The 25,960-nt window shown below is 27.3% G+C and overlaps 1 protein-coding gene across 1 annotated transcript; it reads left to right on the plus strand.

Annotated features, from left to right (window-relative positions):
- Positions 1-1,476: 1,476 nt before the first annotated feature.
- On the plus strand, positions 1,477-25,148 carry LOC100569731 (SUMO-conjugating enzyme UBC9-A-like). The gene is made up of 7 exons (XM_029492794.1): positions 1,477-1,553; positions 1,616-1,722; positions 13,114-13,183; positions 13,306-13,389; positions 23,249-23,369; positions 23,446-23,584; positions 24,884-25,148. The coding sequence occupies exons 3-7, from the start codon at positions 13,118-13,120 to the stop codon at positions 24,951-24,953; spliced, it is 480 nt and encodes a 159-aa protein (XP_029348654.1). The 5' UTR covers positions 1,477-1,553; positions 1,616-1,722; positions 13,114-13,117; the 3' UTR covers positions 24,954-25,148.
- Positions 25,149-25,960: the final 812 nt, after the last annotated feature.

Consider the following 25,960-nt stretch of genomic DNA (forward strand, 5'->3'; position numbering starts at 1 on the left):
TATATCAGCTGCAAAAACCAGGTAAGTCCGGACTTGCCTTGTTTTTAACAATAAAATATTAAACGAGACAAGTCCATTTGCACGTTATCTCCGTAAACATCGGAGCAGTAACGATAATTCAGTTTTCAAGTGAGTATTGTTGCGTGTGTAATAATTAATAAATGTAAATTAAAAATGCTCATAACACATTTCAAAACTGAATTATCACAAAAAAACTTCCAACAAAACACAGACAATGTTCTTACCATCAAGTTTCGTATTAAGTCGATTTACTCTGATTTATAAGCTGACGGCATAAAACATGAATTTCTGAGCGTAAATTTGGTATGTTACGCGTTTGTAAGACGGAGACAGCACACGCGGGCGTGGCATCCTCCGTGATGATAATATTGATTATATTATTATGGCATTCGAAACAATCAGAAAATTATTTTCGAGAAGAGTGAACTCATAGGGCGCCCACATGGATAGGGTAGGGGAGAGGCCATGGTCCCACTGTATTTGTCCAACGTTTGTATAATATTATGTATATATATGCATAATATACACCTAGCCCCTCCCCCCACCTGTTAAAATTTCTGCGGGTGCCTCGATGAACTCGCCAGGTGAGCCCTTCAATTAGCGTTTAAAATATATTTGTTCAAAGATTGTCATGATTGTCATGACGTAGTTGTGACTCGAATACCTAACATAATTTTAGTCTGGTGATTTTACTCCCTAAAATTTTTATTCTGATTACCAGGCAAAACATATTGTATACAAACTGCAATTATAACGAAACAACGAAATTCGACTTGCAGGTCGCAGGGGTGGATCCAGGGGGACCTAGACCCTCCCACCGATATATTTTTTATAAATATAAATATTATATATTAAATATCAAATAAACAAAATCTAAACTTTTTTTCACATTGTCGCTTTATATGTTAAATAATCAATAGTTTATATTTTATCACATTGATTACCCATACCTACTACATATTACGAAAACATTTTTAAAATAAGAATAAAGTATAATATTTTGTTATAATAATATTGGATTTGTGTTGTAAAAAAATTGTTGCCCCCCCCAGATCTGGATCCGTGCCCGGCAGGTCGTAGCGATAGAAAATATCATAATAAAATGTCCGGCGAACAGTGCTGCTACGCCGTTCTCGCGAAATCGGACCCATGAGGCTGTGTCAGTAGTATTCCCTAGAACGTGCCGACAGCGATTTCTTTAAAAGGAATGCACAAAAATAAAAATCGTTGAAACGTAAGCTTTTGGCCGCGTAAGATTACGTTACCGTGCCGCCGCCGCAGCAGATCGCAACAGGGCAGTAGCACTCGGCTGCAGCAGCTGCCTCCACTCTCCGTCCGCCCTTCGACGCCCAGAACGACGACGACGACGACAGACTGTTGCACCACCCACCCGGCGTTATCACCGTCCACACCCGGTAAATTTAATCAATAACTTTACTGTGTCAGTGACGGTGTAATATTGCCGATTGTCAGCGCAGTACTAGTAGTAGTAGTAGTCGAAGTCGTCGTAGTCGTCGACGTCGTCCCTGCAAGTGAGTTGTTCTGTTCAATATTATGTTATTATAATATTATTATATTTTATTATTGCTATTAGTTCTGCCGGGCTACCGTATTGTATTGGTTGTCGTCGTACGTTGCTATCGCCGATTGCTATAGCGTTCTCCCGCGTACAGACAGGTACGGTCGACGGAACGGGACGAGGTAAAGTTGTAAAAATAATAATATTGCGTGGGGTAGGTGCGCTCAAACAATAATCGGTTGACCGCTTGTTGCGATTGCTTCAAAACAATGTTGTAAATGTCTATTGCGATTGCTTCAAAATAATTGTAAGTGTTCGTGCGCGTCAGAATATTTGCGTCAATATTGTGGTTGTTTCCGAGCGTCTAGAGAGTGCACGATTTCGATTGGCCATTTTCCAAGCCCAATTGAATGTTTTAAGACATCGACTGGCGGAGGTGAAGGTGACCGACGTAGCTCTAGCAAGTCCCGTCTCAATATGGGCTGTCCGGGATTCTTCTACGCAGGCATACCGTCTACTTATCCTGTCCCTCGCTATGAGTATCGTCGCTCCCACTGTCGCGGTGGCCGTGCCAATGACTGACGAAAGTGTGTGCTACTCACAGTAGTCGTACATGTTCAAACTCATATTTGCAGCTCTATTGATAGTTGTCACGTGCGGCCCCGTCAGGGAGGTGATTTGAAATAGGCTGTAGTCGATTTGAATAGTAAACGTGAAATAGTATTTTGTCATAACAATATAAATTGTACAACAGTCGCCTAGAGTGTGGTTTGTGAATTTGTTCTGGTCTTAACGGCTATGGTACATCTGATTGTGCTGTGTTCTTGGCCTCTATATATGATGTGGGCTCCTTTCGATGTGGCCGGCACATGCATTTGCAAGTGGTAAAGTCATTTGGAATGTTGTTGTTGTCGTAGAGATGCCACCCGGTTCTGTCGCTTCTAATGCTTATTTGATTCTAGTCGCCGAATTTCAGAAGGTCGTCTGGTTTGTGATTCGTGGCTAATCTATTGATTCATGGTTTTATTCAATTAGCTGTCTTCGAATATATTATAAGTGAACCCATTGCTCTTAATATAATATAACATAATATAATATGAATATGAATGTGTAAGGCCACAACACAGTTGTGTAATTATTTTTTCTCGTATACATAATTTACATAACCCACTGCGGGAGTCTTTGTGGGTCATGTACAGTGGTGTATCTACGAAGGGATATATGGGGTCATATTCACTCCGGAGATCAAATTGTGTACACAATACAACATGTATATAATAGGGAAGAGTATTGTACCTTGGTCTGATTTTTATTTCTTTTTTAATAATTGGTAATGAATTAATTAGTGGAAGAAATAATAGTCAATAGTTCCTGATTGTCAATACAGTTAAAACAATAAAACCACACATGAGTTTACAAAAAAATAATTTAATTTTGCCTATGAAAATAATGATTTTTTGTTTTTTTAATTTCATTTTCAACATTTACATTTTTCATGGAAGTTTTTGGTTAGGTTAAATATTAATTGAAATTTGACTGTGTAGTCCATTCTTATAAAACAATTAATAAAATTAAATTAAAAAAATATTTCATATTTATTGATTAAATAAATATTAAAATCATTACTATATTCAGGCAGCTTATTGGAGGTTTTTTTTAGTATAATATGAAGCCTAATTTATTAATTTCATTGTATTTTTTATATTGTTTTGAGATAAACAAATTAGATAATTTTATTATAATATGAACAAATAGCTACCTTTTTTATCAATAGGTTAAAGAAATATCTGTATTTTATGTAATTTTGTTTTAGTTTTAAATCAAAAAGTTTTTGGTTTGTAGAAGTAAATGTTTTTACTTTATAATTTTTGTCTATATTTAATTGAAATGAGAAGACTTAGATATCAGGATTTAAATTTTTGCTTTTTTTTGTTATTCGAAATAATAATAATAATACTAATATATTTGCAACAATAATATACAATACATTTTAGGTTATATGTATTTAACAAGTTGTTTAAAAATCAACAAGGCAGCACCCCATAAAATCTGAGCTTGTGCTGGGGAAACCATTCTAATCAATTTTTTGAATACACAAAAGAAATCAAATTAAACAACAATTTTCAATTATATAATTATTTAATAATACCTATCTGTTAAAAATGTATATATAAAAATCTAATTATAATTTACAACAATAAAAAATTGGTATACAAATGAACTGGAATTTACCTCTTAAATAGATCAAGGTGATTCAAATTACAATTTAAACAACTCAAACCTTTTAAAGTAATCAACGTTAATATTTAAAGAGCGACATAAACTTAATCCTGTGTGTAAAAAACTATTTTAACCAAATTCTTTCTTAACGTGAGGTAAATGTATATTAATATTTTTCTTGTACCTAGTGCTGTGTTTATGTTTTATTGTTGGAATTAAATGCTTATGTTTATACAATTAAATGTTTAAATGAATACCAGTAGTAATTCATCATTTAATTTTGCATATTTTTTTCTTTATATTTTTTTACAGCAAAATATGAATAGTTTGTAAAATCATTTATTTTTGAAATGAAAACTTCAATTATAGAGTCTAAATTACTTAAGTGTAAACACTCATGTCAATTTTTTTTTTTAACACTGCTCAAAATAGCCCGCACAGTAAAATTGTGAAAAACTGTCACATGTTGAACAGTTGACCGTATCCTCATTTTATGTAAGTTTTTCAAGACATTTTGTACAACTTTTAGACATTATAAAACGGAACAATAATAATAAAATAGAATTTAAAACACAGACAACGCACTATTGTAGAACGCCAAGTTGAAAACGACTTGCACTTGTGATGTCCAAATAAGAGCTGAAATAGTAGAAACATTCCTAGCACTAATTTGGTTAGTTATTTTATTGCTAAATTTCTCTACCATTATATGTAACAAAATATGTCTACAACATTATCAATAAGATTTAAACTATGCCAATTATATGACAAAATTAATGTATCAACCAATTTAATATATTGTAACTAATAATTAGTTTGGAATTAATTTTTAAAATTAATTGTTTTTTCACGATCAATTATATTTTATTAACATAAATTATATCACATTTCATAAAGAAAGCCAAATTAAAATGATTGATATTTTTTTTATTGTGTTAATTAAATTAATACATTATAAAATTACTAATTTAATACTATCTTTTTTTCTCAGGTGTAATTCAGGTCAACCTAATGACCGAATATCTTTTATAGAAGAAGGTAAAAAGTATCCATCTATATTTCATTCAGCAGAGTTGCCTTTTTAGTTGAAATATATCCAATTAGTATTAATAATTATACTTTTATTTTACATTTCTTAATACAAATAAATTTTAATGAATATAATGTAGGTATAATTTTATTTTATTTATTTACTTTATTTTATTTTATTTTGTATTATTTTATTTTATTTATTTATTTTATTTTATTTTATATTGTTTTATTTTATTTTATTTTAAAAATTATATTTTTTGTTTTCTGTATGTAAAATATAAAATGTATACAATAACTCATCTTACCAATTTTTTTAATTCACTTTTATATGTACCCAATATATATGCTGAAAATATTTAATGCTTGAATATGGCAACAATTTAGATTTATATTGATGTTTCAAATAATGTTCTTATTCTAAAGATATATAGGAATTATTTGAATACAATTGATATAGTTAGTATGTGAGCTCCTATTAAATTAAATAAACAAATCCTAACATTTTTTTATCCATTATCGGGTAGCAATGAACCTAGTGGCGTATTTAACTGGAATAATATTTTCAACCATGTTATCTTGAGCAAATGGTTAAAAGTGTTTATACCGTATTAATTCACCTTGGGTATGAATAAAAGTCGAAGCAATGTAAAGGTTTGTGCAAGATTTTCTAATTAAAAAGGTTATTATGGTCCAATTTCGACCAATGGACGATGGTATAGTTACTATAAAACACTCACGTTTAACCCACAGATTTCTTTTGGTCAAAATAAAACCTCCTCAATATGAATCCTGTAAATAACCTGAGCATTTTGATTAAAAAATATAAATCTAATTCCGGAAACACTAAACCGAAAAGGTAAACCTATCTGAAATTCTTGAAACCAAAACTTGGACCAAAACAAACATACAAGTCCAATATCTAAAAAACACTAACTTAACAAAATAAAAACAAAAATTATATAAATAACCAACATACACCAATTCGATATAATATTATACGTTATTTTCATTTTTCCTCAACATTTTGTATTCTTCCCACACAACCACAATAAATTTGATATTGTAGTTATTTAATAAACATTTAATACTATCCTAAAATCAAATTGTAACTTTGCTATTATAACGAATATGTTTCACTCAGTAAATTTCCTTAGATTGACAGAACACAGGAATATCGAGTACGAGCTGTCGAGTTTGAATCGCTAAGTAATTACTACCAGCTTTAGGGGAAAAAATGTGGAAAATTGGGTGCAGGCTGAACAGTAGTTGTCGAGCATGGGATTGTAATGGATGTGTTAGATTTGAATTCAATGATAAATAATTTAATAAACGAAAAAAAATTCTGAGTGGTGATGACGTGTCAGCCATATTTGTAATAAAAATTAATAATTAAAATAAAATAAATAGAAATTGACAATATCTCATTAGCATTCCTTTCCGGTATTTTTTTTTTTTTAAAGGTGGAAAAACTTATGAGGAATTTTCTATTAAATGTTCTGTTATCTACGGAAACAATATTTTTCATGAATTTCCATCTGAAAAATAATTTGCACATTTTCGGGATCTTGACGAATTTTGCAACTTATTTCAGATTCTCATAAAAATTTATTGTGGATTTATGCTCAACTTTTTTTTTAATTACATTATTAACAACTTATTTGGGACGTTGTATCATATTTTCACCGAGTTTTTGATCGAGCAAAAAATTATTTTATTATTTAATAAAATATTTCGATAATATTATCATATATAAAAATCAGGTAAGTGCTTTGCTATACAGTAGGTTTCAAGTGGATCGCTTCAGTTTAATGAATGGTATTTAATTTGAGTTCAATGATTGAATCATATAATATTATCATTTTATACGAAAAACGAGCTGGTAATGGTTTGTCAGTATGGATATTTTATATTATATTTATATTGTTATTACTTATTTTTTATACGGTTCCTTGTAAGTTGAATTAATATTATAAGATTACAGCAAAATAACTAAAATCGATATTCTTGGTTATTTAATATGTAATTTCCTCCAAATTATAATAAAATAACTATAAAAAAATAAAACTGTGTTTCTATATTTTTGAGATTTTTTGATTACAGAATAACCTACTTACGTGGAACTTTGTTGTAAGTTTTTAATCCTTAGCTATAAAAGTTTTTATAATTTAAAACTACAAAATAATTTTTAAATTTTAAATAAGAAAAATGTCAAAAATTGAACTTTAAATGCGTATAAATGAAAATTGTGCATATGAATTTTTAATATTTTTCAACTGCTATTTAAACAATATATCAGTAGTCTTGTATTACATTTTGCCCAAAAAATAAAATTTTATTAAAATTTATAGAAAAAATAAACTAAAAAATTGAAATTTGAAATTGTCCGAAAAGAGTTCAAAATAAGTCAAAATATTGAAGTATAAGAATTTATAAAATAAACATATTATGATATAAATCTCAATTGTCTATGGTTATTCGTTTTTGAATTACAAAAAAATAAGAAAATCGTTAGGTACTTACATGAAAAATTGATTGAATACCTAATGTTGTTAAAATTATAACTTGAAACGCTCATAAAAATTTAGTTTGAGAGTTTTAAATGTTCAAGCTTTTTTACCCATCAACTAAAATTTCATTGTTATTTATTTAATAAAATACTAAAAATATCGTAAACTGAAAATGTCCGCAAATAGCTCAAAATGTTATGATGTATAGAAACGTACATAAACTACTTTTCCGCTTATTGATCTACAACCAGAAAAAAGCTGTGTGCTCCAACCGCCTTAAGTTGGCGCTGTTAATCGGCCGTTACCCGAAGCGTTAGACATGCATGTCAATCTGGTTGCCTATCCTACACCTTCAATCTTTACGGTAGATACACTTATTAAAAGCTCACTCTACCTATCAAATTCTCCTTTGAAATTATCATTTATCTTATAAGGTACAACGCTGTGTTATCTGCGGATTCCTGAATAACATAGTGTTACTAAATAGGTGCATCGATTTTCAGTGTCATAATACTAGATATAGGTACTCAATACAAGTACTCAAATATACATTTAAATACAATTAATCACGGTTTTTTTTTAAATTTATATTTTTATATGCTTTGCATTGTTTTTGAATACACTTCCATCGTTCAGTATCGTTATTCAACTCTTTGTAAAATTAGTGGATAAAATAAGTTTTTCAAATAATTGCCCAATCCGGTATAAAAAAAAATAAGACAGGGGGTCCAACTTCACGCATTCCCCCTTCTTTTGGGCTACGAATATCTAAATGTTTCCATAATATTGCAAATAATTTATAAATCAGTTTTCAGAATTCGCAAATAATTTCCCTGCCTAGTATGAAAAAAATGAGGTTTTTAAGATATGAATTTAAAAATGCAACCAACGTATTGCAAATCTATTTTTAGAATTTGCAAATCATTTTTTTTCTAAATTGTATAAGATTTTTTTTCAGTCAACCGAGTGGTCCCGACACTAAATGTCATACCTGATGAATGCCGATCACGGCGTTAATAAATGGTTCGCGCACGTTTATTTTGATGCGCACAGAAAAGTTTAAACCCATATACAAAAAAAAAATGGCAAGAATCAAAAGTGTGAATCTTTTTTCACGCGCGCTTTGAGACCGCCGGATCGACGCCACTGCTTTTTAGTGTGACAATTTGGTTGCTTAACTTGGACTATAGTCTAAGTAGTTCTTACCCGTGCAAAACCACTTATGCAATGTTTTACAATTGTAAGTCGGAAACAACAGATGTGGGTGTAGCGTCCTCTTAAGGGGTCTCGCTACTGCAGTCAATTTTAGCTGAAAAAACCTAAAGTAATGACAAAATTAATGTAAGTTAAGGTTGTCCGGTTTTGATTATGAAAAAAATTTGAACTCACCAGAAAATTGGCTATAGATTTTACGAAGCACTTTGTAAGAACTAAATTTTAAATCATTGTAAACTGTAATTGAAAACTTGAAAATATTTAACTTTTTCAAATCATAATTAAAATTAAAATTAATATTAAAAACGGAAAATATTTCCTAAGTCATTTTTCTGCTTAATTCAAATATTTTTCAGAATCAAAATCTGACAACGTTAACTAACATTAATTTTGTTAAAACAATAAGTATGTTGTTGTAAAATTATTGTAGTGAAATTTATATGGTTATCGAGTTATTGACATGTTCATGCACGTACGAAAGAGGTTTGATGGTGTGGAAGGAAGCGATATTTGCATATGATTTTACTCACACTAATAATCATTGACAAATAACACATAGATCCTGGGTGGCTATGACAAGATTAGAAATTGCCTAAATGTTGCCCCTTAAACAATGACCGTAGCGAGGACCCTTGGGAGGTAATAGTGTTTACATTTAGATGTTTTGGCGTATGTATGCCTGAGCTCGATACTATTTGATAAATAAGATATATATTATGTTTTCTTCGTTTTGTAACGATACATATCGTTACATATAAGTTTATCTCTCAAGAATGTTGAGTGCTTATGAAATATACACATATGCACATGTATGAATGCGTGATATAGTACACTCTATGAAATCTAAAAATACTCATGGCCTTGATAATGTCAAAATAAGCCAAAATAGTGCATATATTTTTCAAAAAATTAAAAAAATAAAAATAATAATACCCAAGTCTGGGCAAGTTAATGATAATTTTTAACTGAGTTAAGTTAAGTTAATGTAAAACATTTTAACTCGGTTAATAGGTAGTTAAAAGTTAACCCAATTTTTATTTAACTCAGTTAAGTTAAGTTAAAAGTTATATGAACATTTTCAATTTACTTATTAACTTAAGATAAGTTAAGTTATTATATTTTTTTTTTATAATATCTTTATAAATACCCAGTAATATGGTTTGAATAATAAAAATCATAAATATTATTGAACACAGGAAATAGCCAATAGATTTTCTATACATAGGTACTGAATTAATAGAATTATGAAGTAGGTACGAAAAAAATACAAAATTGAAAATACCAAAACAAATACAACCTTTTGATTTATGAATACACTAATACAGATAAGTACTATACAATTTTTTTAAATTATTAAATAAAAATAACATGGTATTTAAGAATGTACTTAATTTTAAACTCTGAATACTTTTTCAGGGTACTAAAAGTCTAAAACTGTTAGAGAATATAGCCAACTTTATACTTCAGTAAAATATTTATATTTATAAATATTTATTTAAGAAATTGATTTAACTATATTTGTAATTCCCTATTCTAGTAAATGGTTATGTAATATCAATAATAATTTTTATTTTTATTATTTAATTATTTATAAATTAACTTAACTTGAATTTTATTTAAAGTAACTCGTTATTTATTAAGTTAATATCAATTAAAATAAGTTAAGTTAAAAATTAAGTTAATGAAGATTAAATTAAAAAAAGTTAAGTTTAAAGTTAAAATTAATTTATTTTTTAACTTAACTTTTAACTTTTTAACGCGTTTATGCCCAGGCTTGATAATACCTATATTACGCGGGTTAAAGTAGCAACCCTAGCGTACGCAGCGCAACCTTTGGCCATGTAATCGTGCCACTCATTTCGGGACGTTATCAGAAGAAGAGTTTGTTCTCCTTATTCTAGCACTGAACAATATAGAAGCGACACTCGATCAGCTAGTCTGGTTACTGTATCCCTAGGATATGAAGTATTGAAGTATTTGACTCTAAAAGTTAAAACCGTATCCGTAATCAGATAGAATTTTTACAACGTGTATCACTTTTTGTTAGAACATTAAAAAAACAAAAACAATCCATTGATCACGGACGACGGTCATTTTAATTTATTCAAAGTTTTTTATGTATGGTATTGTCAGTTTCAGTATTGAATACATTTTGTTATGGTAAAATATTTAAATATTGTTATTTTAAATTTATATATATAAAGGAAATTGTCCCCCTGACTTAACTAACTGTCTCCACAATCTGACGTAGTCGTATTGCCTACTAGGTTGGCTGAATTGCAGCAAGTTACACCCAAAAGGAGTTGAATAATCATAATTTTTTTAAGAGTTGTGATTTATTATGGGCAACAAAGTGCACAAGTTCAGCTAGTTTTTAAAATAATTTATAACATTGACATAAATATTTTTTTTTGTATTTTTTTTTTAAACTTTAGATTTTTCTTCAACATGACCTTTTTATCAATCAATATAGGATTTTTTATTTACCAGGGATTTTTTATTCTAATTAGATTTTTTTTATTCTATAAGATTTTTTTATACGAAATTGGTTTTTTATAATATATATATATTTTTTTTCAAATAACATTTTATTTATTAAATGCAGATTTATTTTATTTGCCTTGGCTTTTTTATTAATTTATATAAACTTTTTGGTTAATATATATTTATTTTTTATTTTAATTGGCCATTTTTATACAATTTAGCATATTTTATGCTAATTATTAACATTATGAACATGCAGATGAATCAAGTTAATCAATTTAACTTTTTGTCAACTTTTGGTTGATTAGCATGGTGGAAAAAAAATTTTCATCACTTATCGAAGGTACAACGAACAATTAAACTTAAAGTGCAGTTCTGATAAAATATATAATATAAATACTATACACGTTGGTAATGGTTCCAAGGCTAATGAACGTGTACAACCTCCACTCACCATTCATACTATAATTAGAGTAAACTAATATCATGCTGACAAACTAATAACGGATTAAATATTGGCAACAAAAAAATTTGTGGAAAGACATAAATCATTGACTTTTGTTTGTGAACCAATTATACAATTCTCGATGAAATGGTTTGAACAAAATGCCCAACTTTAAAAGCTATTGGTGGCCGTTATAATGACTTGTAAATGTCTGCCACAATCATTAGCTTTCATTAGATACCCACTTCGAAGTTTCAGGTGAAAACACCACTATAACTGGACAACCTAAAAAGTTAACGACCACTTCATAGCGACCACCTAAATGACTTACGAATTGATACAAGAAAATTTTTTTCCAATAACTTCATTATTTAATTTCTTACATAATGTTTCTGATGCACAAATTTGAAAATTTGATCGTCACAAATAGTGATAGATCTACATATATTAGCAAAGCTACAGCTATAGTGAGCTTTTATGTTGTGCATCAGAAATATTATGTAAGAAATTAAATAATAAAGTTATTGGAAAAAAAATTTCTTTAATGGCTGATGAAAGCACAAATGTTAACAATAAATCTGAATGATCTATATGTATTTGTTTTGTTGAAAATAATCAACCAGTTGAACAATTTTTTGGTATTTGAGATTTATCTGATACTAAAGCCCATACAATCGTAGCTCACTAGATTTAGCTTTGCTAATATATGTAGATCTATCACTATTTGTGACGATCCAATTTTCAAATGATTCACTACTTTTCATAATTAAACGCTTAACTAAAGGTTCATATTTGGTAGTGTGTGCTATTTCTTCTTTAGCAAAAAAAGAAATTGAGCGACATAAGAGAGAGAAATGTTTTCTATTGATTTTACATTCTTCGGAACTTTGATTTAAAATTTGGCAATAAATAGGATTTTTTGAGAATACCAAAGTCAGTCCTTCTTGTTCTATACTGCGAATATGTGATGCAGAATTGTTGTGTTTATTTAATTAACCGTATTTTCCCAGTGCTTTTTTAAAATTATTAAATGGTAATTTAATAAAAACTCCTCCTGTGCTTGCTAATAGCACGGAATCATTTACAACATGTTTTTCACATAATTTGCAAAAAACAACTTTACGTTGAACATCAAAAATAAATCCATGGAAAATCATTTTCTCATTTTTTATCATAAAATCTTTTTTCTTTACCTTTTTTTTGTAGAGGTAGTAGTCAATTCATGTCAATCCGTGTCAATCGTTTCATGATGAGAATCTTGGACTCTGAAGTTTTAGTTATTTTATTTTGTGAAAACGATAGTCGTCCAATTTTTTAGAATTTACATCTACTTATCAGTCCTAACGAAATTAATATCGTGTGCCATCAATTGCCTATAGGATCCAGAAAATAAGTAAGTTACGTTCATTAAACACACTACATAATAAGCGCACAACTGCATGGAAAGCGTTATACATTTGAATCCCAAAATACTAGTTACTAGTTAGTAATTATTTGAGTTAATGTTTCAAACGTGTTATAATATAAATATGTGGTGAATAATTAAGTAAGAATTAGTCAACGTAACAAGTTAATAAGACTAATTGTTTATTCAAAATAATAACAGTTAATATTTGTTGGTAGGTAGGTACTTTTATTTAAATATTATATTGTTATTTTTTTTTTTATAGAAAAATGAATGATATTACATTAAATCGATTGAAATTAGAACGCAGTGAATGGAGGAAAGATCATCCATATGTGAGTAATTAAACATTTAAAAAAAACATAATTCAACTGATAACCAATATACAAATATTTTTAATAAAATATAGCTATACATTATAATGTAACTAATAATTAATTTTTTTTTTAAACTAAAGGGTTTTGTTGCTAGACCATTGAAAAATCTAGATGGTTCATGGAACTACAAGGTTTGGGCATGTCGTATACCTGGGTCGTTCAATGTAAGTATAGTGATATATTTTATTTTGTTATACAATTTTAAAAAGAAATCTCCACTGCATCAAAATCATATAATCTAGATCAAATAATTTTTTTTTTAATGAAATTGACCATCAACAATTATATCTAGGATATTAACGTTTAGAACGAATAAATCAAATTATTTTTTCTAAAAATCATTCTGGTATATACTTTGGACAATGCTCAGACATTTGTGAAATTAACTATTACCAATGCATATTTAATAAATTAGTTTATTGAATTAAAAACCTTTAACTCATTAGATGACTAGAAAGCAAAATAATGATTTCTTAAATTAAATTATAGTAAACTGTAAATTAGCAATTACCTACTTCCAATGAAAGAGATTAGTAAAAATCATAACATAAATATGTCAAATTATAATTGTTTTTCGATACCCTAGCACTTCATCTCTCAAATATCACAAATTAAAAGATTTATTTTATTTATATTTATTTTTCCAAATATTATTTCATTAAAAATGTATTATATTTTAATATAAAAAAAAATATGTTTGTTTAAAATTTTAAGATTATAATAAAAATCATCAAAATGATAAAAAAGGATAAATATTAATTGAACCTTTATTTTAAAATATTCTAAGACTTTAAAGAGGCCGTTACATTAATCGACCGTAAAACATGCTATTTTATTCTAATAGTTCTCAGGCTTCGTTGATCTTAGGAACATGATTTTAGTATCTAACGGCATCTTTCTCCGGACACCGTGACTTGTCCGAAGAAAAATGCCACCCGTGACCGGGATCGAACCGACGTCTGTGCGCGTCGCAACAGATGCCTTAGTCCACTCGGCCACTACGCCCTCCATTATCGTGTTTATTTTGATACCAAAACGATGTTTCTAAGATCAACGAGTCCTGTGTACTATAGGAAATGATAAAAAGCATGTTTTTGGAAAGAAATTTACGAATTTTCCGTCGTCGTGTGCTGCTCGTGCGACTTCCGCGGCAGCGTTCTGAAATCCTACTTCTACCACCACCCCGCGTGCATAAGCAGCGGTCCCCTCAAAATAGGTTAAATTTGGTTATCTATCGTAGCCGTACACGGGTTGTCAATACGAGAATAATAATTTTGTTAATGAATAATATTATGTGATTTTTTTTGATTTTATCAGTCGTATTCTTATTATTACCGTATTTTATGCAAAATGGAAATACATAATAATATACCGTAAAATTGTCACAAATCAGCTAGGAAACGTACGGTTAAAAAATAATTATTTTTCAATATTGTAGACAATTGTTCGTTAAAATTAGCGAATGTACAAGATGAAATAGTTTTCATTTAAATCAATATAGCCATATGTATGCAAAACAAATTTAAAAAAACGTACCTATATAAATCGTATGTTGTGATAAAAATCATCTTTGATGTGTTTTGTATTGTTCCGTGACTTTATTAAAAAGAGATTCTCGTGAAATTGAATAAAATATGTAATATAATATTTGATAATACGAAATACTTACCCAAATTATGGTTTTTTATAAAACACATTTTTACTCTTCAATCAACATAGCAATACGGCAATTTTGTTTTTTTCTATGAAACACAATTTGCTAATGCCTGATACATAAAACCATAATTTATTTTATATTATTTACAAATATATTTTACCAAGATTACGTATTACTTTGTTTATTAATTAATTTTGTATTCGTAAGGTGTATCTACGTATTTTAGTAACTACTTATACACGTTCATTGATAGCTAGATGATTTAGTATAGTGTTTCGTACTATAATTATCAATATAAAATACTTAGGTTACCGGTTATAATGTAATAATAATTACAGAGCTATAATAATTTTTTTTTTATGGAGACTCGTGGAAGTTATGTATGTAGTTAGGATTGTATATATTTTAAGTAAAGATGCTTCGAGTGTGATCCTATATTTTTATAATCATGAGTTTCCTTTAATACGATTTGAATAAATGTATAACAGATCAAGAATGAATACATTTTTTATTCTTAAATCTTATGATTGTAAATTGAATACAAGATTCCTCATAAGTTTGTCTACCTGTATCAAAAAAAAAAAAAAAATGTCCACCGGAAAGTCAAATAAAATTTTTATGAGCATTTGAAGTTCAAATTTTTACAACATTGGATATTCACTCGTTTTCTCACGTAGGTAGCGATTTTATTATTTTGTTGTAATTTAAAACGAATAACCGTTGATTCTTGAAATTTACACCATAGTATATTTATTTTATAAATAAATAGGTAACTTTCATTAGTTATACAACTTAAATTATTTGACAATTTCGTCATTAACGCTTTTAAAGGATAGGTTTAGATATCTCATATTAAATTTTTAAATCAATACATTTCTATGAATTTCTAATTTAGAAATAATTTTCAAGTTTTCGTGATTTTTAAGAATTTTGTCAAAATTTTAACTTTAAATGCGCATAAAAATTAATTGTATGTATGGATCTTTATTAATTTTCAACTTCTATTTAAACTAATAATGAGGAACCTTGTATTAAATTTTCATATTCTATGTGTACAAAGAAATGTTTGTATGAATATCCGACAACAAAATAACATGGAAGTTGTCGAGATTATGATGAATTTCATAAAAATGTCAACTTAAAATGGCTATAAAAATAATATTTTTCAAATGCTGTTATAAAAACTTATGAGGAACTTTGTATTACATTTTCAAGCTTTTTGAACCAACGAATTCAATTTTATTGACATATATAGAATAAAAATTTTAAATTTCAATGTCTATAAATAATTCAAAATGAGTTAAAATATTCTACAATTTTGACAAAGTATAGACATTATAATATAAACATTTAATAAAAATATCAAACACCTACGGTTAATATTTTTTGAATAACAAACAAATAAGAAAACCGTTGAATGAGAATTTGTTAATTTACGGGTGAATATCCAATGTGGCAATGCCTAACTTCAAATTCTCGCAAAAATTTAATTGACTTCTCGGTAAACTTTTTTTTTTTATTAAATGTAGAAAAACTAGAGGGGAATATTGTATGAAAATTTCAGATATTAGATATATATATATAGAAAAATTCTTAATAATAATTTGCCATTTTTTGTGTTTTTGATGAATTTTTTCAAAATGTCAACTTCAGACCCTCATAAAAAAATATTGTGGATTTACGCTCAACTTTTATTTTAGTTTCCTCTAACATTAATTTATGATGAAAGTTGTATCACATTTTCAAGTAAAAAATGTTCTATGTGCAAATATTAAAAAACTAATTTTCTTACGTCTATAAATAGCCCAAAAAGAGTGGCAATATTTTGAAAATCTTATGGTGCATGGAAATTGCCAATATTAACACTCAGTGACAATTTAATCTATAAAGGTTATTTTTTTTAGATTGGCATTAAAAAAAGTGTTTTTAAAAACTGGTTATGCGGAGAAGTTTCAGTTTTTCCTCAATATTTTGTTTGTTTTTCTAGACGCTTATGAAAACTATTGACATTTTTTTACTTTTGACCCCTAAGTACCAGCTAGATTCACTTTACTAGAAAAATTAATTTTGAAATAATTTGAAGCATGTTTACTGCCTGAAAGGTGATGACAGACACAAAAAAAAAGACATTAAAAGAAACAACACATTATAGTGTCAAATAAAATGGTAAGTGTACTTTAAAACATCACAATAATTGCAAAGACAAGAGTTTTAAATCAAATAAATGGGAATGGGAAAATGTTGTTATACAAGCAACATTTAAAATATTGCTATCGGAAGGAATGGTTACAGTGAACACCAAAGATAACGTTCTTATACTTCCGGCAGGTATAAAACTTAAATTATCAGACGATTATGGCATTCATGCTTTTTAACTCCGAAGAACATGATTTTAGAGTCCTATATGATGGACCAGCGTCATAAAATATGTTAGTCGTCAAACACTATTGATAGCATTTCAAATACATACACTTATTATTCGGAGAGTGACAAAATAGTCTTTGCTTTAAAAAAAGTCAAATAAACAACTGCACAGGAATCCCAGATATTTAAATTGAACATATTATGCAGTTACTAATTTTAACGAAACATATATATTTAAATTATTTTACTCGAATCACTATTTCTGTCCTTTGTGATTTTTTTTACATAGATAATAATATGTGCATAATATGACGTTTCATTAAATAAAACATTAGGTATACGTTAGTTAGGTATGCATTATCTATGAACACTAGCATTAATTCGAATTACCAATTATAATAAATTGTCATTAGTCCAAATGTGGTGTTGTAATCAATAATTATACATCAATGAAATGTGTACATTTTGTAAATACCTACATGATTTAGTTTTTATCATATAGATTATATGGAAAAATGTACATGTTTAGTTTTTACAGACTGTTTTTTTTTTTTTTTAAATGGGTACCTCCTACTGCAAATTGCAATAATGATTAAATAATATAAATAATAATTATAGTATTTATTTAATAAATATTATGTACAATAATCAACTTCCTATAATAATATTATGTATTATGTTTAAAATAAAAATTAGTAAATTCATCAATATTTACTAATAAAAACTATTTAAAATGTTACTTATATGTATATAGGAGATAAGATGATCGTTCAAAAAGTGCTTCAGGCCACTTATAAGTTACAATGTAAAAAACGCGACACTTTTACTAAAAAATCTATTAAATTGTAATGAAATTATTATTTTAATAAGTAATCGGGTTGGGAATATAAATGGTGTATAATAATTTGTATGCATTATTTATATGTTAGTGTTTTTAAACAAACATTTTAAGCAAATGGGGTTCAATTAATAAATAGGTTGCGACTTGTCAGCTATGAACCAGCATAACCGCTTGGGCGACAACTTACGCAACGGTCAACTGCACGTACCTCACTCGCGATTACAATGCACACAACGCCATCTCTTGAACTACTGTTCATTTTTACCACGACGGCCTCTTTAAATGAAAATAACCATTATTACTTAAAAAAATTAATCCAGAAGAACATAAACCATGACCAAATATTAAAATAAATAGCCTCAATGATTTAAAGTTAATAAAGGTGGGTAAGTGGATGTCGCTCTGATGTACAGTGTCACTGTATAATGTGTAATTATAATTATTTTATGTTTAGACCTATTGTTATTACTTCTTATTAATACAGTAGCCGGTAAGTTGAATTAATATTATAAAATTACAATAAAATAATTAAAATAGTTGTTAATCTTTGTTATTTTATACGTAATTTCATCTAAATTTAAACATAAAATAACTATAAAAAAAAAAATGTTTTTGAGATTTTTTTTTGTGACAGAATAACCTATTTACGTGGAACCTTATTTTAAAATTTCAGTCCTTAGCTTTAAAAATTGATCATATAATAAATGTTTAACTACAAAATGAATTTAAAATTTAAAATTTGTTAAATGTTGTCAAAAATTGAACTTTAATTGAGTATGAAAAAAAATTGTGCCTATGTATTTTTAATATTTTTCAACTACTATTGAGTGAATTTATCAGTAGCTTTGTATTAATTTTTCACACTTTTTGACCTACCAAATAACATTTATTCACATTTATAGAAAAAAAAAACTAAAAAAATTTTAAATTTTAAATATCCGTTAACAGTTCAAAACAAGTCAAAATATTTTCAACATTTTATGGTGTATGGAAAATGAAAATATAAACATTCAGTGAAATTTTCATGTATCTACAATTATTAGTTTTTAAATTACAACAAAAGAACAAAATCGCTACATGAGTCAATGAATGAAAATTCAATCTTGTAAAAATGTAAAAACTTCAAACGTTTATAAAAACTTAATTTGATTTGCTTGTAGACATTTTTTTTTTTTTTGATAAAGGTAGAAAAACTTATGAAGAGTCCTATATCACATTATAAAATTTTATATTTGAAGAGAAAATTTTTTATGAATTTCTAAATTAAAACAATATGCACATTTTCGTAATTTTTACGTATATTGTATTAGGTACGTTTATTTTATTTTAACGTATATTGTCAAGGTTTGAATTCTTTAAAAAAAAACGGTGACGATGGATTTTTAATATTTTTTTTTATATATCGTTGTAACAATATATGAGGAGGCTTGTTTTGAATTTTCAAATTTTTGACCCGACAAATAAAATTGTATTGAGATTCTTAGAAAAAAAACTAAAACAACTTGAAATTTAAAATGTCCTTAAACAAATCAAAACAAATCAAAATTTTATCGTTTATAGAAAATGATAATTTTAACAACCAGTAGAAATTGCATGTTATACATTCATTTGTTTCAGAGTTACATCACAAACCAAAAGCAGTTTTTTCGAAAACTAATTTATTAGCAATTTTAATTTTACCTATATTAAATGACAACAATTCATTAGAAATAAATATTACCATTTAAATAAATTTGAATTTTAAATCCTTATTATAATATTTTAAATATTAACTTGAATTGGAATACAACCACCTGCAGTGGTGTAGTCAGGCTAAGGGGTCTATTCCCCCCTCTATTGACTATGTTGACCTTATAATTTTATCAAGATTAATAAAAAAACACAAAGTGTAAATAATAGACATACTTTTATTATTCTTAATTTTCAAATAAAACTTATTCAAAAAATATCTCACTTAATAATGTCCCCATAAATATAATGCTTATATTATGTTCAGATTTAAAAATAAAAGATTAACCTCAGAATTCATTATTAAAACCAGACACTACAATCCGGTATGTTTTCCACCCTCCACAATGAAATTAATGGAATTACATATTGACCACCATTAATAACAATATCGTATCTACTTTATATTTTTTAAATTATTTATTGTTTTCCAGGCTTTTTCATATGTTGAATTTTTTCTGGTCCATTCCTTGTCGAGTGTTTACAGTTAAAAGTGCCTATAATCAATACTCAAATTAAAGATTTGTTCTACTTAAATAATATAAAAAAATACTAGAAACCTCTCCGGTAAACATATTAATGGCAGCACGCAATGAATCTAATATTGATATTTTAAATTTCGTTAATGTTGATATACTCAAATCGTATTTAAAAACAAAAAAATAATAATTCAAAACTTATATAATTTATGGTTTTTTTTTTTTTTTTTTAATTAATTATAACGTATGTTAATTATTAATATTATTATATTATAATGTAATTACAAATTTTTTTGTAAATTGAGTTGATTTCCGTAATAAAGATTATTACCCCTATTGTGTACATATAATATTTTTGTTGTGGTCACAGTGGCGGCTATCAAACAAAATAAAAGTGTATCAAATTTTGAATTTAACTACCCACCCGCCAAATCTGATACACAATTTAGTAACCAATAATTTATTTTTTTATTCTACACTACAACTACAAATACAAGAAAAAAGAGGATAAGTGGGTGTCACTCTGCTGTACAGTAGGCAGTAGTTGTTTACAAGTGGGTCACTGTAATAGATGGTGATAAATTTGAATTAAATGATATACAATTATTGTATAGATACCTACAAAAAACGATTCTAAGCGAAGATGGTCAGTCAGCCTATGATATAATATTACTAAGTAGGTATATTTGATGATACCTAAAATTATTTTGAATTAAGTAATTTGTTTTACTGTCAGGCATTAGTACAACATTACATAGGTTAAATTAATTTTACAACAAAATTGCATTTGAAAATATTATTGTTTGTATAAAATATAATAATATAATCTAAAAGTGTCATCTACCCCCGAAAAAATCATTATTTTCGGTTTTAAAATGTACCTAATTTCTTCTAAACATAAAATATTTGTATAAAATAATCGAGTTTTTATTTTTATATTTTTTGGTTATAGTATGAACTAATTATGAGAATCCTTGTTTTATATTTTTAATTCCTACAGCTATAAAATTTTAACATTTTTCAACAATCAATTTGAAAATTTTTAAGATTTTGATAAATGTTGTCAAAATTTGAACTATATAAATACTTATAAAAAAAAACGTGCTTATGGATTATTAATATTTATCAACTACTATTTTAACAAGTTATAAAGAACCTTGTGATAAATTTTCAAGCTTTTTCACACAACGAATACATTTTTATTAAAATTTTTATAATAAAACGCTAAAAAAATTGAATATTTTAAATGTCTATAAATACCTCAATACGCGTCAATGTATTTTTAAAACGTTATGATGTATAGAAAATGAAAAATGATACATCAATTAAATGAAAATTTCAAGTACCTACCGGTTAATAGTTTTTGAATAACGACAAAATAAAAAATTTTTATGAGAATTTGTCAAATTATGGATGAATGTCTAACTTAAAACTCGTAAATATTTAATTTGTCTTTCCTGTACATTTTTTTTTTTGTTAAATGTAGGAATAATTAAAAGTAATTTTGAAAGTTTCAAATCTTAGATATACATAGAACAATATGTATGAATTTCTAACTCGAATTAATTTGCCAATTTTCGTGATTTTGATGAATTTTATCAACATTTTAACTTCTGACGTTCATAAAAACCATTGTGGATTTACGCTCAACTTTTTTTTAATTTCCACTAGGTAACAAAAACACATGATGAGGACCGATGTATTACAATTTCAAGTTTTTCGACTGAATGAAAAAATTTTTACCGACAACAATAAATTAAAAAACCAATAAAACTCGAAATTTTCTTATGATTATAATTTATAAATACTTCAAAAGCATAATAATATTTCGAAAATGTTATGGCGCGTAAAAATTGGTAATATAAAACATTCTGTAAAAATTCGATGCTTTTATAGTTATTTTTTTAAAACTGGTATTGTATAAAAATCGCAATTTTCTTTAATTTGTTGTTTGTTTTTCATAACTATTTCTGATTACTTTTGACCTCCTGAAGTACACAACTAGATTAACTTTCTAGCCAAAAAAGATTCTGTAGAAGAAAATTGAAGCATTTGTACTGTGCCTTTGGCTTCATTATACCTTTTAGTGACTATAGACACACACAGAAAAAAAAATAATAAATAAGAACACATTATTCCACTTAGAATCTAAAATAAATTAAGATTTTTTTATTCAATTTTCTACCTATTTCATACTATATTTGTATGTAAATATAGTCGATCAGACAAAAGTTTTTATTTTTAAATTCAAATATGTATTTGTAGTTCATACTTCGTACTCAATATAATAACTAATAAATAATAATTAATAACGATTAACGGTATTAACTAATAATATTTTAGTGATTATTTTTTTAAAGTCAATACTTCGCTATATTGTATACCTACTGTATAGCCACAAAATAAATGAAACGAATAAAATATAAAAATATATAAAAATTATCTTATATCCACTAGGTAGGTACAAACATAAATTAATGATAACTTATTTATATAAAATATTTATGATTCATAATATAATAATATAATAACACAGTATGATGTTCTGAGCTAATTTTATTGTACTGTGTATTTGAACCATTGAAAATGCAACAATTTCTACATCCAATATTCCAATATATTTATTATTTAGTATTTTCTATCTAGTATTTCAATTCGTATTTAACTATAATAAATTTATAGCCACCGGTTGGTTTATTAAATATATTGTTTTTATTCATTTAGGATCATTAGTCATTACCCACTATACACACCGATGTCCATGACCACCCACCCACCCAACTATAAGGTGTATCGACGGATACACCTTGAGTATAATATAAGATAGCCGCCACTGGTTGGGGAATTCAAATGTCCACTTTTGAGGTGTCCATTAATAAAAAATGAAAATAAATGTATGTTTAAATAAATATAAATATATTTTTAATTATTTTTATATTAATATTTTTTATTAGACTCTTTGGGGAAGTAGATTGTACTATTTGTTCATGATATTCTCGGATGATTATCCATTTCGTCCACCAATCGTCCGATTTTTTCCCAATATTTTCCACCCTAACGTGTGCAAGAATTGTGGTAAATATAATATTAGCTACCTAATATAATTTTAAAGTTAAACAAATTTCAATGGTGATCTTTCATGATTAACTAGGTACTGTGCGCACACCATTGTTGAATGTAAATTGGAACCCAAGCCACAGGATCCGGGAAATTCTGCTTGTAATACGGTCGCTATTAATTGTGCCAGACACGTCGAATATTTCTAATGAACTAGCATATTCTCTCTACTGGTAAGAACATTGTAATATAAATTAAACAATTAAGCTTTAAAAATGTTTATTATAAAGTATTGGACTCACTTAAATAATAAAGGAGAAGTCACACCTCACACCATCATAAGACATAACTATTTTTTAAAAACATTAAAACACACAAACATTAAATATTATAATTAATAAAATACCATTCTTAAACTCAAAGATGAGTATTTTTTCAGTGTTTTTATGTATGAAATATTATTGAAAAAATATCATTATTAATCATATATGTATACATATACTTCGATATTCCTATATATAGGATAGGTATAACCTAACCTATTTCCTCTTCATTATTTCCAATCCGTCTTACTTATATATTTCCTAACTGACAAGCCTACTTCTCACCTTAATTTTCAAAGAATCACATTTTTGTTTTGAAACAGGAAATTATAATTAATTTAATAATTATTTTGACTTTATCGATTGGCAGTCTAATTTTTTTGGAAATGATATAAATGATGCCAAAAAATATTTTGATGATATTATTTATAAAGCCATTAATTTCATCAGAAACATATCCTAATAACTGAAATACCTCATATGTAACTCCTATTCCTAAAAACAATGGTTTAGCTAATGAAAAATTACCATCCTATATAAATCATTTTGATTTTGCTAAAACTATTTGAAGACTTGGTATCCAAAATAATTACACTATTTTTTAAGAATCTATTAGTAACTCATGGTTTCCATTCAAATACGTCAACTAACACAAACCTGCTGACTGTTTACTATAATATTATGGGCTGCATTAATGGTGGGAATTAAATTAATGTAATTTATACTGATTTTGCAAAGACGTTTGACAGAGTAAACCACTTTCTATCATCACAACAATTAAATAATATCGGTACAGATAATCCTTTGCTGTCATGGTTAACATCTTTCATTAATAAAAGACTTAAAATTATTGAATAAAAACATTTTTTTTTTTTTTTTTATCTCATCATATTTATGTTTCTTTCGAGTTCCACAATGTTCTCACCTTTCCCCGCTTTTATTCAGTTAGTGCGTACATATTGTAATTATTACAATTTTTAATAAAATAAATTGAAACTGTTCTCATACTGTTCTTCTCATTCTTTCAAACAGCTTGTGAATCAATTTTATAAATTTTCGTTTTAACCATGCTAACTAATCATCAAATAACTTTTAGGTGCATGTAAAAAATAATTAACAATTTACTTCAAATGTACCTATATTTGACACAAAATAGCGTTGATCATTGTCCTTTTTATAATTTTTCATTTTAATTTTTTTTTTTTTTAGTGTACGAGATCAGAATGACTATCAGAGACTTGTCCAATGGCAATGCATGAGAATGTCTTCACAGGTATAGGTTAGAATATAAGTATTGTTGACAGAGAGAAGATGATAACTTTATTTGATTGTCCCATAACAATTTTAACAATTGTCAATAAGTATTACACTTCTGTTAATCCTTAAGAAATAATATTATCCAGTGTACTATATCAAAGAGTAAATATTCAACTGGTTCTCTCTTTTTGTAAAATAAAATATGTAATTATCATTATTGGTGCATTATTAATATTTTTAGTTACCCCCCTTTCTTTTGGGTTAATAAATATTTTGACTAATGATTGGGTCTCACACGGCAGATTTGAATTATCATGGAAATAGATAATACAAAATGCATCTATAGATAAATATTAAAAAGAAGAAAGTAAGTAACCACTCTGTTGTAAGTCTTTCAGCCTAGTATTATATAGAATATTTATATTTGTAATTTTAGTAATTAATTTTACTACTAATAGTAATACAGTATTATAGTAAAATATCCTGTCATTGTCAAGTGTAAGCGAGTGTATGCTACAGATAATATGTGACAATGACAGGAGAGAATGAGGTGTGGATGGAATTTATAATGCCAATTGTTGACTTAGAATTGTATTTCCAACGTTTATTGTCAATTCACAACTGTGTTCAATTCAGATAACAATATAGGTAATATAGGTTAATGTGATGTGGAATATTCAGATCGACGAAGGTTGTTAGAAAATATGTGAGTAGTAAAATATTTTCAAAGTAAAAAACAATGTCGGTTGAAATATAAGTCCAAATTGTTAAAATTGAAAATCGGTCATACGTGGAGGTTCTTGTACTAGCTACATGAAATCACGTCTGTGGAACGGGTTGGTTCGGGGATCTTTATATTGACAGTTCATACCTCCACGCTACTTGTCCTATACGACTTGTGCCGCCGATCTCACAGTCCGTGTAGTCGGTTACCTAATTAGTAAATAGTAAGTACTAGCTATATTGATAATGCATGTGTGAGTGTGTGCCCCCGGGTTGTAGATGTGCTTGTAGTTGGCCGATTCTGTG

Source organism: Acyrthosiphon pisum, chromosome X (assembly GCF_005508785.2).
Source record: "Acyrthosiphon pisum isolate AL4f chromosome X, pea_aphid_22Mar2018_4r6ur, whole genome shotgun sequence".
NCBI classification, from domain to species: domain Eukaryota; kingdom Metazoa; phylum Arthropoda; class Insecta; order Hemiptera; family Aphididae; genus Acyrthosiphon; species Acyrthosiphon pisum.